The following is a 15,743-nucleotide window of genomic DNA, read 5'->3' on the forward strand; positions in this document are numbered from 1 at the left end:
TTTATCAGTGTTATTCCTAAAGGTTTGATATTGTTAATAGATTAATTCCAGCTGTGTTGCTAATATTTGACTCTCTGCCTTCCAGGTTCTTAATACTTTCAGGCATTTAAAATGTAGCTAAACTAGGTTCTTGGTAATTGGTACATTCTTAAAAAAGGGGTTATTTAAGGGTTCATTGATTAAATATGGGTTCTTAGTTTTCCAAAATGCTTTTATTTGGAACCCTTTCTGATAGGGAAACACTCTGTTGTAGGTTCTACATCGGCTCTTTAAGGGTTCTTCCAAAGGAACAAGCAAAGAACACTTGAGGGTTTAAAGCTCTTACAGGGTGGACAAGTCATAAATTCATTAGCTAGCCCACTGGGCAAGTAAAAACCCCAGTGTGCTGCACAGTCCTTTGCTTTGGACAGTCTTATGCTTGGAAACTCAACTGATGAGGCTAAAAAATGTGGTACCTAATGTAATGTAATAACATATGGCAAGTTAGTTAACTTACATACATCAATAAGGACTAAGAGTTTGTGCCCTCGAAACAAAAACAAAACAAAACAAAATCCGCCTAGTAAAAATACCATTCTACCATCAACCAGATTGTGCCTCGGCCAGTGTGTGTAGTGTAGCGAAGCAGCGGAATAAAGGATTTAAAGGCAAATTCATCATTTTACTACTTTAGCTTTGCACAGTGTAACTGCAGTGTTAAATATCTATGAAGATCACTGTTACATAAGACACTGTAAGTAATATACCATTCTGTTGCATAATTCAGTGTTTTTTTTCCCCAAACAACAAATAATTTTGACCAGATTCGCACCACCTTGTATAACAGGTCAGGTAGCATGCTGTTCGACATTAGCCAACACTACTGATTTCCTTTTCCACAAACATGGAATGTAGATGTTACCAGTCTGACTACATTCATGTCCTTGTATCTGGGTCATACGTGACCGTTCTTCAGATTTATGTTTGTACTGATCTTTAATGACACACTGTAATAGTATGTTTATGTGCAGCGCAAATTAAACAGCTGCTTCCTTTCTTTGTTTCCATCAGAATCTGTATTGCTGTTCCAGTGAAATTTCTTTTATAGCTGCACATCACAATGAAGTCCTGCATATGGGTCTTCTCCAGAACATAAAGGTTATCCTCCACACTTCTGTCATGCCCCATTTTTCTCTCAATTTGCTCATTCAGCCAGTTCCCACCCACTGGTTAGCTCTCCCCTTCACACAACAGCTGGCATTTAATGTTTTATTCCACCAGTTCCAGATTACATTGCTTGCTTGTATTCATGCCCATTTTTTTTTTTTTACCTCCAAAACATTTCTGTGGTGATAAATCAGACACTGTAGAAAATCGTTAGATGCACTGCAGACCCCTGAGAGTGCATTCTGACAACATTTGTTAGTTTCCTCTTTATACTTTTATTACACTTCATCTGTAGAGATCTCATTTCAACAGAGCATCCTTAACATCTGCATTGTGAGGAGAGAAATGATTATTATTACAAATTAGGGATACTCCGTCTATCACACAGTTCTACAGCTGAGAGACAGTGAAGTCAGAAAGCTCCCCCTGCAGAGCAGACTGGAATGGTACAAGCCAGCATTCCACAGTAGGAACTGCAGGAAGTCCGTAGTCGAAGGCAGAGCTCCTATAATGAAACACATGCAGTTTAGCTTAAAGAATATCAGTAAGAAAGTACTATACATTAAGGATTAAGTTTATTGCATGTACTTACAAGTGTGCCATCACTTCCTGATCCATGATTTTAATTTTTGATCCTGGTAACTCCTCATATTGAAGATCAGTTTTTTCTTGAATATCAAATATAAATTATTAAGCCGCCATCAGTACTGTCACAGGAGCAAGTCTGATTTTATTTGGTGTCTAGTGTTGCTATGTTAGAGCAGAATTATTAAATTCAACACTAAAGCTGCAGTATTTGTACCATCCTTTCTCCATGTACAATGTAGTACTACTGTATTAGAGCTAACCTTGCGTTTACACCATGCTTTAGTTCTCTTACCCAGAATGCCCTGTGTTTTAGCCTTCTTTGGTTGATGACGAATAGAAGGCCACAGAAAAACCTCCCCGTCTTTCTTGTGGAGGAGAAAAACAACACGCACAGATCCCATGGTGACGTCTAATTCATTGTCCCTCAGAAATACTGACACACTGTGGAGAGGCAAAATCACCCAGTTGGATTTCCCACATCATTCCTTTCCTGTTTCCCAACATTCACATACTGTTTTCAGTGACATTCCCTGCGCTGCCCAGTTTGTTGTTTTTTTTTGTACAGTACTCATTTCTATTTTTCTGGTTGTAACCTCTCTTTCCCTAATAGTTCTTGTGACTTGACACTGCCTTTTGGTAATGAGGGTGACACAATGTGATTTTTAGAACTGCCTTAACATACTCAACTCCAAAACTTTTGGCACCCTCCATACATATGTATATAAAATAAAAAATTTCCCAACTACCACACTTTACACCTCTAAACAAAACACCCTGCATGCTTAGTATTTGACACTGCTGTAGAATCTTTACCTGTCTAACTCGAGTCTGTTGGCCGCAGACTGCCCCCAAATAAGCTTCACATTGTTCTCTCCATCAGAATAGACACTTTCAGTAGGGCTCACGAGAAGCTTTGCTGTTTTGTAATGTACAGCGATCAGCTGAAAGCCTTTCTCTGAGAGTTCACCATTCATAGAGAGATCTGGAGAGAGAGAGAGAGAAGACAATGATAGTTTGAACAAACAATGGTATAGCAATTAACAGGTTTAATATGCCTCTGCTGTTAAGATAGTTTTACGTTCATTCATGGTAATTGTCCACATTGATGCATGGAACACAATCATTATATAGTCTTTAAAAAAATACTTCATGAAATATACAACAGATATCGCATTATACAGGATTTCTAACAAAGTGCAAGCAAAGGGAGTAAAAAAACTGTGAAAAAATGAGTTCGGTGATATTTTTATTTAGTGTCTACAAAATATTTAACACTGAAAAGGAGGAAAAATAAACAGTTTAGTTTCAAGATTCAGTACAAAATTGTTACATCAAACCAGCTGCTTCCAATCAGAGTTTGTAACTAAAACTAAAACAGTATAAAAGCGTACTGTGACATTAGCAATATAAAATAAAGTTTTTCTTTTACCTGATGAGGTGTCCAAAAGGAGGCGGAGTTTATGGCCTACAGGTGCGTTGTAACAGATTGGTTTCGGCTGTGCAGAGATCAAGAACCTCACTGCGAGAGAGAGAATGATTAGAGAAGAATGATGATATACTGCTCTAGATGCAGACGGCTCTGACGGCTGTAACTGTACCTGGAGGGAGAGTGGTGGGAGTCTTTTTGGGTTGCTCAGCCTGTGTTGGCATGGCAACCGGAGACAACAGGGAGACAACCGGAGACAGCAGGGTGATTTCTGATATAAAACAGGCAATCAAATGTATTACCATAATCTGAACATCTACTAGACACAGAAAAAGAACTGTCTTGCATGCATCCAGAAAGTCCAACCTAAAACTCTTTGCTAATCATAAGACGAAAAGTCTTAACTTTTCCCTAAAATGTAATTTCTTATGATTATGATCTAATGATTTTATAAAATCTGCACAGTCAATCAGGAGTCATTCAGGAGGCCCAGTGATTGGCTGAATGATTGGGCCTCCTTATTCACTGTGGTTGTGCGTGCACAGTTGACTCAAAAAGCATCCCTTTTGCAGCTCTGTTTAATGTTAGCTTATTGTTTATCCAGTTATTCATGTGCAGATTTTATAAACTCATTTCCAATATCCGATATAAAATGTTGTCAGTGTAATTGCGTAACATCTTCTTGCATATCACCATGAAAATGTCTTTTAGACAGCTTAAATAGCACAGGCCATAAAATTATACAAAATATTTACATGCATACCTGACTGAACTGCAAATTTTCTTAATGAAGTGTCCATCCAGCCTTTTTTATAAAGCAAGGAAAGAAGTAGTTATTGAGGGAAAAAATGACTTTTGGACAGAAAAAAAATTTAAACATACAATTGCTGTATAATTATTTATTCTTTATGTATATACTGAATGGATGAGAGTTCACACTCTATATATACCTTGATAAACCGGACATCTTGCCTTTTTATATCTTTGCTTCACTTATAGTCACACACACACACACACACACACACACACACACGCCCCACGTAGTAATTTAAATCCTGTTAATAGTGGTGGAATCTGATGTACTTTATTTGCTTGTTATACCCTATTTGACTGGTCATCATCCAAATTTAAATAATGATGTAATATTTATTTAAAATTTAAATAATGTTAATCTGTAATGACATGGAGGTTTTTATTTTTTGCTAGGTCTCCTGTTTGACCTGAAAAGTTTTGCTAGTTTACAAATCTGTTCCATTCCATTCTGTCATCCTGATATTGAAGCTATACAGCTAAAGACACAGTCAAAGAAATAATCACTTGTTATTAATAAGTCTAATTAGTGATATAGACAGACTCAAAAAAAAAACCATGCAAATAATACTCATGGCTAGGTTCTTTAGTTTATCAGTGACTGGAAGTTTAGGGTTTGCAGGAAGCACATTTTACATTTATATCTAATACGACAGAGCGATAGTCTAAAGAATTGTTTTGATATAAATGTATTTACAGTATTAAACTGGTAAAGCAAATGTTAATATACTTTAAACAAAGTTTTAAGATACAGTGGATATAAAAAAAATATCTGACTCTTTATTGATTCATGTTGAAGAAATAGTAAATGTTCTGTTCAAATAAAATAGATAAAGTATATTTATGGACGTCGTACCTGACAAAGCTGGTTCTGGTTGAGCAACTTGACTTAACCCCCGTTGTCTATACGATACACTGGAAAAGTGCGGTCTTCTTTTATGCACTTTCAAATACAAGATCAACAAATCATTAAAAAGCTTTGCTGTTGTCATGTTTGGAGATTATACACATGAATGTGATGTAGTGCTGCACAAACATTCTTCAAAAGAGTGCCTGTACCACATGACCTCCTGCATGCTGTGATACTTTAAGCAAGTCTACAGATGGAAAAATGGACAAACAACATCGGAAAGCTAATCTGTGGATGAATTTTAAAATGCAGCGAAACACCCGCTTGCCATGAAAAGAGCTAACATAATTGTCCAATGCAGAACAAAAAACTTTTAATATTTGAGATAAAACTATCACCACATCATTGGGGCATTTACAAATATTAAGATGATGATATTACGGCATATGTAGATAATAAAACACTCCGTGTATAAGGTTTAAAATAAAATGAGGAGAGACATGGTGGTGTGTTGAACTGGAGGTACTGTTACCACCCCAAAGGTGATTATTTTCCTACAACAGCACCTCCTAAAGTGTTTCTTTCCTCTTATATCCTCTTTTTCCAGTTTGCCAAGTTCCTGTTATCACTTCTGTTATAGCTGTTCCCTCATCAGCCTCTCTTTTTTTTCTCTCTGTCTCTTTCTTCTGTGATAGTGACCTGAAGGCTGAGTTTGAATCCCAGCACTGTCATAAAGCCACCTAGAGATGAACCTTTAACTCAAACCATTTAAATCAAACAATTCACTGTTTTTAACTATACTTCATCCTGCACAGCAGATGTGTTTGCTATTTTAATTCAATTCAACGGTTATAATTTTCAGGAACAAGGTACTAGTTCTTAATTCCCATATATCAACTAGTTTTTCCCTGTTCGTGGCTGTTGGCTGTTGCCCTCCATCAACACCTGTGTCCACTTTAATGCAATTAAATAATGCTGTGACACCTTTTAGAGCATCTGAACTGGTTTTATCCAGTGATCTTAAGTAGGACATGCGTAAGCTGTCTGAGAAAACAATTCAGCAAGCACTCATGCCACAAGTGAGTAAAGTTTATCCTCCATTTACAAATGTATGAATTTCACTGCATTAGAAAACAACATGCCAAACCAAGTGGCATTTATTTGAAAGAAATATACCACAAGCACACTTTTCAAGCAAAGCATTTCCCCAAAAATAGACTGTTATATTTTAAAAATATAAAAACAATAGATATACTGGTCATAATTAGATAAAAACTACTTGGACACTCAGTAGCAGCTTCATTAAAGATCACAGTTGCAGTGTTTTAGTATTTAACATCTGGGCCTGGAATCAGCCAGTTTCTGTAACAGTTGTGGAGGAAGATTCAACCAATAAAACATTTGATTTATCCAGACTAGAACATCAACAATCTGCATGTTTCTTCTCCATTGCATCCCACAGATGCTCTATAGGGTTTAGTTCAGGGCACTGGGAAGTTTTTTCAAAAGGCGGCTGTTGTGCTTCATTATCCTGCTGAAAAATCCACTTCTGTCGCTTGAATAATTTTTCACTGTTTTCTGTAAGTTTGCATCCAAAAGTCATCTGTCTACTTCTGAGTTATTGATGCCATCAGTGAACACGAGCAGTAGGAAAGACAGCCTCAGCCACCTCTGGGCTTTATAGTACTCTTCGTTCATTTCGGTTGGAAACTGTTATGTTTGGTTTCTCCACACAAACATCTACCATCAGTTCCAATGAAGTTAAATTTAGATTCATCTGAAAATAAGATGAATCTAAATTTAACTTCATTGGAACTGATGGTAGATGTTTGTGTGGAGAAACCAAACATAACAGTTTCCAACCGAAATGAACGAAGAGTACTATAAACTCTTATAAACTCTTATACTATAAATGACCAGTATATCTATTATTTATTATATATTTAAATGTAGCAATCTGTGTGCTTGTGGTACCTTTCTTTGAAATCAATGCCACTTGGTTTGAAATGTTGCTTTTTAATGCAGTGAAATTCATACATATGTAAGTTTGGCTTTAGTGAACAAATACGCTTTGGGCCCACTGTACAATCTAAAATGCAACTGAATTTTAGAGTTTTATAACCTGCTGGCTGTCGTGCAGAATAAGATGGAACCCTTGTCCTGCCAGAATGTGTGGGTGGCTCTTCCCCTTCTTTGGGTTTATGAGCAACCTGTGTCTCCTCTTCCTGCGGCTTAGTGACCACCATGGAGGTGAGTGGAGTCACAAATTCATACTTCAGAGAGAGATCCAGAGCTTTTTTCCTTGCTGCTTCTTTCTCCTCTCCTTTAAGCGTCACTCTGAGGCATTTAATGTTAATATCACAACATGCTGTAAAGTCAGAATGTTATTTCCTTATATAAATAGTAAAATGGGCTGAACACTCACTCTTTCCCCAGGAACTGTTTCACTGTAAGATAAGCCCACAGTCTCTGGATAAAGTTTTCATGCTGTGGTAAAACATCAGCGACGTCTTTTGTCGACACGGAGTCCTGATATGTTACATTTGTGTTTTTCTGCAAGTAAAAGTGGGAAATGTAAAGAAAAGAAGACAAACCCTTTCATTTTGATCAAAGCTCTAAAAGAGATGCTCTGCTTATACAGATAAAGACTCAGTTTGATTCAGCAGTACACTCAGGATTCTCAGAAGCAGGCTGGGGAAGGCTACAGCATTTGTAGTTTTTCTTTGTCTTGAATTCAATTTGACAAGCAACAGATTTACAGGAAACTGGAGTTGAAGAACAGAACTGTAAGAGCAGTGCTGATCTTACTGAGATTGCGATGACCTCAGTTTGGAAAGTCTCCAGGCTGTTGTCTGTGATTTGCCCAGCTACCACGATCTCTGAGCCGTTATAATACTGCCTGAAACTGGTCTGGGTGAGATTTGCTGCTCCGATATAGTTCAGTTGGACATCAGTTAAGAGCGGTGTGGCTACTTCCTCATAGAACCCCTAAGCGTGAAAGCGTGAAATGGAGTTGAATATCTGCCAACATCCAGTGTGTAAATGGACATACCTGAAAATTACTAGCACAGTGTGTCATACCTGTAGCTGGAGGTCAGCATCTGAGTCCTCATAGATCCTGCGAGCAACTCCGTCATTTTCCAGAGCCATTTTCTCCAAGAAATCAAAGTTTACGTCAAATCCAAACCCCAGGCAGTAAAGTGGAAATTTACCACCAATGGCCTTTTTGACATTTTCCTGAATTCTCTCTGTGTTTGTTTCACCTGCGGAACACCAAGCAGTTAGAAACACAGAAAACATAGACTGCACAGAAATATTCAAAGAATGTGATTAACTAATTTTAATCCAGCAAATGTTTTCATTTCACTAACTTTCTGTTTAACTGTTCACCATTGCTATTGCATGTAGCAGATCTGACTGAAAGCACATGGCCATTTCCCTTTATACTGCAGATTGCCGTTAACAAATTAAACGCTGTTCTTTTGCAACTTAAACAAGATTAAAATATTTAACTGGTGAGTAGAGAGTCAATATCTAACAGTGTGTAAATGCCAAGTAAAAAAAATCTCTAAAAGGTCATGCAGTTTAGACATGGCTACAGTGTGTGTGTGTGTGTGTGTGTGTGTGTGTGTGTGTGTGTGTGTGTGTGTGTGTGTGTGCGCGCGTGTGTGCCTGAAGTGGGGTCTCCATCAGTCAGCAGGATGAGGATGGAGGCAGAGCCCAGTCGTGGGTGGCTTTTGATCATTTCCACCCCTTTTAGCACGGCTTCATTGATGTTTGTGCCTGAGGGGGAAGTATGAATGTATCAAATTAATCATTTAATAGACACATTTCCTCAGTTTTTTAAATTAATTAATTAATTAATTCAGTCTTTTATCAATTAAATGAAATAAGGAATAGCAGTTATATTTCAAATATGTGCATACAGTATTACAGACCACATTCTTTCATTCAGAACAAATTAAATATCATTGTAGACTTACGCACTTGAACCATATTTTAGGTATAAATTAAGAATGAAATGCATTACTAGGTTGATGATATAGCCTAATTATTCCTAGCATTGTACACAGACTTCAAATCTCTGAGACACTATGAATTTTTGACCAAATTGTGGCTCACTATGACTTAAATTCTGTTTAATGTTGTACACCTTTTTACCTCCACGAGCATCAATTTCTCTCACAAAGGACTTTGCCATCTGCACATTTGTCTCTGTGGCTTGGAGAAGTTCAGGTTTCCAGTCATGTACAGAACTGTCAAAAGTGATCAGGCCAAAGTAGTCATCTCCAGCCAGATCTCCCAAAATCTTCAGCATTGCCAAACGAGTCTAACATAAAAAAGCAAAAACAAACCAAAAAAAAACCCTTATTAGCAATTCTGGATACATATATCTGTTGACTCTTAGGCACATTTCTTATGTTTCTACATAAGAAAATACTATAAAGAGCAGTAAACAGTAATTAGCTAAACAAAGTCAATATTTGGTGTGACAAGCTTTTTTTTTTGCCTTCATTATTCAGTTTTCTGTTTGAAAAGTGGTCTGACTTAATAATGCAGAAGTCATGAAATAAGCATCTATAACAAAATGTGTACTAAAAATAGGGTCCCTAAAACTTTATATATATATTATTGCATAACAAGGTCATCTCTCTGTTAGCGTGCCATGCTTTCGGGCTATACTATGTTCGCTATGACATTTTAGGCCAGTGTATGTGCAACCACAACATGAGACACACATGAGGCAACACACCGTAGCTTTCACTTGCTAGCTGATGATTTTATGGTTTGTCCAACGGTGTACATGTTCACTGATACAGCAGCATTAGCTAACTTGCTTTAGTGCTACTTATGTATAAATGCGTAGGTCACACACTCCCCACCTGTCCTGCCAGTTCATCTGTCAGCAGTGAACCAGTTTTGACAACCTTTTGTGTATATTGCTGTAAACTGACCTTGGACTGTATACTTTGGACTATATCTGCTGGGGTTAGTTTGGTTTCATATTTCATTGATTTTTGGTATGTGTTTTGGATTGTGGCATTAAATCTCTGAGTTTTTTGACTGGAATCTATTTAAACATTGAGCCATGTACCTGTCACCGTGTAAAAGACAGTGTCTTTTTTTGTTCTAGCTCCTTAAATGCATATATCTGGGTGATAGATATTCCCCCAGCATTATTATTTATATTATTACTAACTTAATGGATTTGCTTATAAGTTTTTACTTTGTACCTGATGAATTTTTCTGCCTTTCATAGAACCGCTTCGGTCGATGAGAAAGACCACATTTTTTGGGATTTGCTGAACATCTGTAGGTGCAAAGTAGTGGACGAAATAGCCGTTTGATGCCTAGAAATGGGCAAAGACAAAATAATTAAAGTAAGAAGCACTCACATCACAAATGCTGTGCATTACATCCACAATCATATAAAAACCTGTCATAATGTCACAGTAAATCCTAATAATTTTTAATGTTCAGTAGTTTCATATGTTCAGTTGTCATTTAGGATTGTCAATTTCTGAGGTTTTTTAAACCTGCAGTTCTCCATTTTGGTTTGGTCTCTTCACATCATACTCTATGAGCAGGTCTCCGTTTAGTCCATTTTCTCCACAACCTTCACACTTTGTTTGCTGCTCGCGAGTGGGGTAAAAGTTCACCCATGCCTGCACATACAAATGAGTAGGTACATTAATTTAATTAGCTATGTGTTGCCAATACACATTCACTAACTTTAAGCACAACATTTAATTCTCACCTCTTTGGTAGATGCAGCTAGAGTACTGATTACAGCACTGGACAGCTCTTGAGTTTTCAGCCCTCCTTTTACCTCCAGGAAGGAAATACCTGGATGCTCATTAATGTAGACATCAATCTAGTGGAGACACAAACATATTAAGTAATACAGATTTATTTTTAGCTGATCAGTCTAATCACTTTGAGGGTTAGCTGTAAAAAGGAAAAAAAATCTTCATTTATTGGATTAAATGTGTTTGAATCACAAACATACGTATTTGTTAAAGTATTAATTTCATTGTAAAATCTGTCCAATCATCATTACTTCATTAATTTTAAAATGGTTTATTAAAAATGACTGGTTCCATGTTCAAATTAGCAGTAAAGTGTTAGAAATCAGCTTATTTTGAGGAATTATTCATTGCATTCAACATAAATAGCTGAAATATCACAGGTGGTTGCTTTAAATCTCACTATAGTTTAATTTGTAGTAAATTGAACTGAGATAAGACATGATCAATTTGAATGTGGAACAAGTCGTTCTATGTCGTTTAGGTCTTACATCACCTTGAAATCTGCCACAGGCTGCATTGGTTGGGCATTGATTCGTAACTCGTATTTGCCAAGTCGTCGCTTTAGCAGCTCCTCGTAGGTGAGTTCAAAGGTCACCTTACTGAAAGCCGCCACTGTCACTGAGGTTTTAAACTCCTCCAGAGTCCTTCCTACTGAGCTGAAGCCCATAACGAGCATCATCAATGCTTATGCCAGTTGTATAGTAATTAGAGTTTATGCGAGTTCATTAAGCCGGTTAGAGACATGAATTCATGACTTGAATAAATTTTTTAATCTACTTTGAAATAATGTGAAATATAAACCATATTATGTCAACAGGCTGGAATAATACAGGTGTGTAATTGTTTTTTTTCCGTCTCTGTGGTACCTGACAAGCCCGGCACTTTCTCCTCGAGATACTGCTTGACTGTACTGTTGCTGTGCTTCTTCTTTCTGCTTCACAACTCCATCATACGTCTTTCCCTCTATGGTCCTGATCAGAAGATGTTTAGACAGATTTTCGTTGTCATGATTCACTGTTGTTCCATGCAGTTAAACCATAATTCAAGATTCTTGTGTCTTAAGGAGCATTGTGATTTAATTTTGTTTAATTTAGGCCTATCATTATCATTAAAATAAAAAAATCCTTGACATAATTTGCATGTCACTGGCTACTCACAGTGCCTCACCTGAACACCAGAAGTCAAACTCTTCTACGTTTTAGTTTGTGCACCTGCTTTCTGCTTTTCAACACTATGGTGTCTAACGCCAAATGTTCCTTTGTTATTCTGAGGCAAGAGCTTTGTGTGCTGATCCTGTATCTGCTAGGTGGATTTTATGTATGAACTGTGACTTTCACGCTTTAATAACCTCGTCCTAGTGTTCTAGTGAACTATGTTCACAAAAACTCTGGCTATGTTTTTGATAGATACTACGAAGCATTGCTGTGCATCATTCTGGATAAGGCCATCTGGTAAATGCTGTAAATGTAACTGTAGTTTGTATGTTGTTTACATAAACGCCATTCTTATGTATTCCTTTGGAGGGCATGTTGTACGTGTGTGTCGATTGAGCCAGTGTTTATTTCCTAATAACCTTTTTTGAGAAGTTTTACAGAAGTTACAGAAAGTTCCATAAACTTGCATTTCTTTCGACTCAGTGCGCAAGTGAGAACACAAGGGCTACACACCATGCTGTGTGAAATCTCACCACGCTGTGTGTAATTCTATGTTGTGCTTAGATTCTATATTTCTGGACTTTTTATGTTTCTGCACACTGAGCCAAACAGTTTCATTAATACTAATTTTATAATATTAATGAAGCATTACTGGGATTTTTTCCCCACTTTTCTTCTAGAAAATGATTTTGTAGAGCTTTATGATGTGCACCTCTGGTCACTTGTAGAAATGACCTTTGTGTAAATATTTTTATTGACTTACATCCTGAATTTGCTGATGAAAGCATTTTTTGGGATCTTGACCTGGAAGTGAACCTCTTTGGACTCATTGAGTCTGTTCGCCACACGGCTTGTGATGACGGTGAAGGCGTAGCGGCTGTTTACAGTAGAATTTATGTGGAAGCTGTAGATGTTAACATCTTGTTCCTGCGTTAAGGGAAAACATGTTGTTAAATATGTAGTTTTTTTCACACAGAATCATTTCTGTCTTTATAGCTACACAAGCACTGTGTTGCATTTTTGGCTATAGTAAAGTTACACACTCTGTCAGTTCCAGTAACCTCTCCAAAACATACAGAACAACTCAAACAAAAATAACCTCCCGAGTGAGAGTGGACCTTCACCCCAGGCTTGCTCAACTACTTGTACATGTTTATAGTTTTGTATATGTTTTATATTTTCTCACATTCTCAGATTTGTAAGAGTATGGTAATAATGTGGAGTATCACCAGGGGATTAGTGGCGAGATGATGTCAGACTGCATGTAGCACTGCCTTTAGTTCTGTTTTAATTATTATCTGATGAACTCTGTGACAATTTCACTGTGAAGTACTTGAATATTATTTTTAAAGAACAGACACGCATATGACAAAATAGATTTATAAGAAAATAAAAGTAGTTTGTTAGATATTTCAGTTAAATATAAAGTCTCTATTCATGGCCGTTTCAGACGGATTCTTAAAACCAAAATTTGAAGAAAAGTGATTTGTATTTATGACCAACTGCAAACAAATCCTAAATGATTCTTTATTAGTGCCAAGGCAGGAAATGGCAGAATAAAATTGTAAAATGTCATCATGAGCACAGCCTCACATAAGCACGGTTAACTAAATCGTCTTAAGCTATAAAAGGTATTGAATTACTTGTTAGTTTCAGTAAACCTCCTTCTCATGTTTAACTATTTTTTCAAACTTCTTTATATGAGGATTATAACAGAAGTAATAATGAAATGTTCACTTATTCAGACTTGGTTAAAAAAAAAAAAAACACAGTACGGCTTTAATGAAGGATCATTTGAGAATCTTTTTTGGTAAATAAGCTAGTGGAAATTACAGTTTTTATTTTGTTGTAAGTGTTGTTTCCTATCGCTGAAGAATGACTGTACAAGCAGATGACCAATGGAACTTGGGTTCGCTTCTTACCTTCTTGGCTGGCAATGAGGTGACACAAAGAAGTAAAGCTCCAAAGACAGTTAGTAGGATTGTAGCTCGCTCCATGGTGACCATATAGCTCTCTGCTCTTACGAATGCACATTAACTTTTAGACGAACCTTGTGGTTACTGCCTTTGCCAGTGGCTCCACACAGTCTGTTCTTGTGACCTTACGCCACGGCACAAACAGCCACAATACTGTTTACTTACGACTAGGGTTGCACGATGCATCAAATCTGTGGTACCATTCTGATTGTGAAAGACGAAAAATGGTCTGATTTCAGAACTTTTAATACTTTCGGATCTTTATTTTGACAACATGATGTCGTTTTAACTGGCCTCAGAAAAAATGATGATAAAGTTTACCATTCAAGGGTACATCAATTGTCACTTTAGGATGTACATGGTAATTTAAATGGGAATGGGAATGTAGAGTACAATTATAATGATTAAAGATACATAATTGGAACTTAACTCTTTGAACTCATTTGTCCAGCAAACTGCATCGTTCCCAGATGCCCAGGCAAAAACTCTGATATCATCTACACTCTATGGCCAAAAGTTTGTGGACACCTGACCATCACACCCACATGTGCTTGTTGAATAATGACAGCATATGAACACACACACACACACACACAGAGACACACACACACACACAGACTGACAACCAACATTCTTTTTTTTGTCTTTTGCAGTACTATACATTACTATAGGTAATCTTGTACTAAAAGACACTCTTTTACAATAGATCCCAGTGACAAGGGAAAAGTACAGTTTAGTGCTTTTATACCTGAGTGAAGAATATTATCACTGGGGCACTTAGGAGGTGACAGAACCAAGGTTTTGGAATTACGGAGTCTGTAATGCGCTACAGTGGCACCATTTGTTGTGTATTTAAGCTAATCATGCTCGGCTTTGCAGTCCTCCTGTGTTCACGACTACAATCTTCATTGTTTTCACTATTTTGACTACTTCCCTCATCACCCAACTGAAATGAGCAATTACATAGAAAACATCCCAGACACTCTTCCCATTCACCCAGCATAAGCATTTCTTATAATAGAAATAACAACTATGTAACATACAACACCTATTTTATTGTCAGGATGCACCTGTCTCCTGTGTTATTGTTGTGTACGGTGTAGTGCAGAGCCCAATGGAATATTTTTATACAGCTTGACTAATTGCTACTGCACAGTGGCTAAGCAGGTAGAGTAGGTTTTTGGTCTAAAGATCTAAAGATATAATGATATAAAGGATGTGGTCTGGCTGCAGGTAGGAACTATTTATTAGGCATATTAATTAGCTTAAACAAATGCTAGACAAACCTTTGAAAAACAAGGTGTGGACGCAGTAATAGAACAAAGGAAAATATTATAAAATGCATCACGAAACTGTTATACAACTCCAGTGCTAGCACAACATGCAGTCACCTCACATTTAAATGCTTCTTCAATAACTGATAACGAGAATGCGAGCCAGACGCCAGGAACGTCTTTAGGTGCGATGAGACGATAGCACAGATCATAGCCATAAAGGGTTTTTTTCCTACCGTTTGAAGTTCTTGTTTCATACTTCTCTATTGTTTTGTGTTGCACCACGGTCATGGATAAATAACATCTAGTTCTATTCAAGTACACAGATAGACAAACAATAGAAAGTTCCCCGAATTCACTTCTGCAATTGTGTTTACTGCCTACAGTAAAAGCACACAGTAAAAGGTGTAAAGAGCCAGAGAACTATTCGGTATCAAGGTTAGGATTTGGACGTGATGGTGGATGCTATGGAGTGGAATGCTAAGTAAATCGTAAATCATTATCTGTCATTATATGAAAAGTAGCGTTCTAGTTGCCACTTTGAACATTGTTTATGTGCTGAACGGAGTGACAGTGAACGTGAACCATCTATTAACATTATATTCCAGATTAAATATTTAACCAGTAAATAGCTAGCTACATTTTCACACTTGGCTAGCTATCTTGTCATGTCTTCTGTGTTGTGAACAGCTACAACTGTTTTTCTACT

The 15,743-nt window shown here is 37.1% G+C and overlaps 1 protein-coding gene across 2 annotated transcripts; it reads right to left on the reverse strand.

Moving 5' to 3' along the window:
* Positions 1 to 1,397: 1,397 nt before the first annotated feature.
* Positions 1,398 to 13,896, reverse strand: LOC113539606 (inter-alpha-trypsin inhibitor heavy chain H3). 2 transcript variants are annotated; one of them, XM_053227140.1, is made up of 22 exons: positions 13,707 to 13,896; positions 12,548 to 12,711; positions 11,497 to 11,601; positions 11,124 to 11,286; positions 10,579 to 10,695; positions 10,358 to 10,486; positions 10,055 to 10,171; positions 8,982 to 9,150; positions 8,493 to 8,603; positions 7,902 to 8,083; positions 7,629 to 7,808; positions 7,246 to 7,373; positions 6,943 to 7,157; positions 4,827 to 4,913; positions 4,111 to 4,152; positions 3,924 to 3,965; positions 3,333 to 3,431; positions 3,164 to 3,253; positions 2,548 to 2,716; positions 2,027 to 2,175; positions 1,739 to 1,814; positions 1,398 to 1,651 (listed from the first exon to the last, which is right to left on the reverse strand). In XM_053227140.1, the coding sequence occupies exons 1-22, from the start codon at positions 13,788 to 13,790 to the stop codon at positions 1,537 to 1,539; spliced, it is 2,733 nt and encodes a 910-aa protein (XP_053083115.1). In that variant the 5' UTR covers positions 13,791 to 13,896; the 3' UTR covers positions 1,398 to 1,536. The 2 variants fall into 2 exon arrangements, with proteins under 2 accessions (XP_053083115.1, XP_026791277.3); XM_026935476.3 differs by lacking the exon at positions 4,111 to 4,152.
* Positions 13,897 to 15,743: the final 1,847 nt, after the last annotated feature.

The sequence above is a fragment of the Pangasianodon hypophthalmus genome, chromosome 20 (genome assembly GCF_027358585.1).
Source record: "Pangasianodon hypophthalmus isolate fPanHyp1 chromosome 20, fPanHyp1.pri, whole genome shotgun sequence".
Classification (NCBI taxonomy): Eukaryota; Metazoa; Chordata; class Actinopteri; order Siluriformes; family Pangasiidae; genus Pangasianodon; species Pangasianodon hypophthalmus.

Coding starts and splice junctions, on each gene's coding strand:
- LOC113539606 (XM_053227140.1), bottom strand. CDS start 13,790: ATGGTCACCATGGAGCGAGCTACAATCCTACTAACTGTCTTTGGAGCT. Junction 8,604..8,981: donor AGAAATTGATGCTCGTGGAG/GTAAAAAGGTGT, acceptor CTTCCCCCTCAG/GCACAAACATCAATGAAGCC. Junction 3,966..4,110: donor AAGATGTCCGGTTTATCAAG/GTATATATAGAG, acceptor TTTATAAAAAAG/GCTGGATGGACACTTCATTA.